This window comes from Myotis davidii, unplaced genomic scaffold, assembly GCF_000327345.1.
Source record: "Myotis davidii unplaced genomic scaffold, ASM32734v1 scaffold901, whole genome shotgun sequence".
Taxonomy (NCBI): Eukaryota; Metazoa; Chordata; class Mammalia; order Chiroptera; family Vespertilionidae; genus Myotis; species Myotis davidii.
The window spans coordinates 445,189-447,008 of record NW_006291427.1 but is presented as its reverse complement, the minus strand read 5'-3'; the positions used below and the strand labels follow the sequence as shown (position 1 = coordinate 447,008).

General features: G+C 58.1%; 1 protein-coding gene across 1 annotated transcript in view; it reads right to left on the bottom strand.

Moving 5' to 3' along the window:
* Nucleotides 1–1,369, bottom strand: part of MEPCE (methylphosphate capping enzyme) — a 5,514-nt gene extending 4,145 nt beyond the window's left edge. Inside the window, exon 1 of the mRNA XM_006764709.2 lies at nt 19–1,369. Within this exon, the coding sequence (XP_006764772.2) occupies nt 19–55 (37 nt within the window). The 5' untranslated portion in view covers nt 56–1,369. The remainder of the gene's footprint in view (nt 1–18) is intronic.
* Nucleotides 1,370–1,820: the final 451 nt, after the last annotated feature.

The window sequence follows — 1,820 nt, the reverse complement described above, 5'->3', positions numbered from 1 at the left end:
GCGGGGGGGGGGCAGGTACCAGAAACGGCTCCTTCTCCGCCGCCATCTCTATCATTTCCTCCCCTTACTCCGTCCCAGTCGAGGGCTAAGAGGGTGGACCAGGGGGCTTACCCCCCACCCCTTCCTACACCCGCTCCCTTCCCCCCTTTCCTGGGTGCGCGCGCAGCTGCTCTCGCCTAGTCTCGCGCCCTAGCGCCTCCCCCGAAGCGCGGCCCCCTCGCCTACGAGACCAAAACAAGATGCCCGCGAGACCCGAACTCCAGGAACCAACCGCGCGTGCGCCGACCCTTCTCCTCCACCACTACCGCTTTGCCGCGAGCGCGCACAGCCCAAGCGCGTTCCTCTCGCCCCAGAACCACGCATGCGCACTCCGCCGCCACCCTGGTCGCGCGCGCATCCGAGTACGAACCAACTTAACGGCTCCGGGAGTTTAAATATAGCTCCCTGTAATCCCCCCAAAAGCCCACCACCCCAAACTGACACCCTACTTCCCTTCGCAGCTATGTTCGTCCCTACTGATATCCTTTGTCTCTGCCGCGCGAACCCACCCACCGTAGGCGGGGACGGGGAGCTGGTGTGAAAAGGTCTCCTTGACACCCGACCCTTGTTCCTGAGGAATGAGTCTCAGCGGTCTCCGCCCGGCTCTAAACCCAACAAGCTCCCTACCCCGCCTCCTTCCTCCCCCTAGCGGGGAGCGCCTGCGCACATCCTTTTGGGCTTGCGCGGGTTGATGCAGCACGTGCTGAGGGTGGTGCCCCGCCCTCCGTCTTAGGGGCGGGGACTGTTACGTCGCTTCCCCAAGTTTGGTACACGTAACGTGCGTTAGCACGATTGGGAGGGGCGTGGCTAAGGAACGGGTAGGCCCTCATGAGTTATTCATGACTGGTCTCCGTTTGCCCACCTACTTAGAAGGGCGGGGGGGAACAAGAGGGGGAACCTTAAAAGTAGAGGAAGGAGCGAGTGTACTGACCGTCTTCCTACGAGCTGTTCTTAATAAAATACGATAAGTCATTTTAACTCACCCCCCTGGAAAATATTCACTGCTGAACTGAAAAAAAAAGTCACTAAAACAGCTGATGTCCAACTTCCTCTTCCAACGAAATGGCCGAGTAGTCCTCTCGCTCCTCAGCCTTCCCCTAATCTCGATCACCTGAGGACACCACGCCCTTCCCTCCGTCTCTCAAAGCCCCGATACCAACGCCCCCGTACCCCACCGAACTCCTGCGCGCTCGATCCCCTAGCCCGAGGACTGCGACCCTATGCCCACCACAGCCACCAATAGCAATACATTCACCACTACCACCAGCTCGCACGTAGGCCTTCCCGAGCGCACGCTGCGGCTTCTCGCCCTTATAGATAAACAGGTGTGGGTGGGGAAGAGGTTTAGGTTTGGTTGCCCCGGCCTCGGCCAATGAGGAGGAAGCTATCCGACGCCCATTCTACTGGGTGCAAAGCGGCCGGTTCTCCCAACAGTGCTGGGGTGCGGGCCCTGTTGCACCCCAGAGGGTGGGAGAGTCGAGAATGGGGAGGAGAGTCTCAAACAAAATATTAAAATACGGGTGCGAAGGAGACTCAAAGGAGTAATAGGAATCAGGAAACGAAAAGGAAAAGGCAGCTTGGGGCAGAGAAAAATTAGTAAAAGAAAGATGTGGTTCATTAACGATCAGGCACTGCTGTGGACGCCTAAAGGAAAAAGTGAGGCCATCTAGGATTATGGGATTTGTAGTTTTACAGGGCGTTAGCGTGGAAGATGGCGACATTCAGCTGCGCAAGCGCAAACGCATCTTCTGGCTGCGCATGCGCCTCAGCACTGAGAGTTC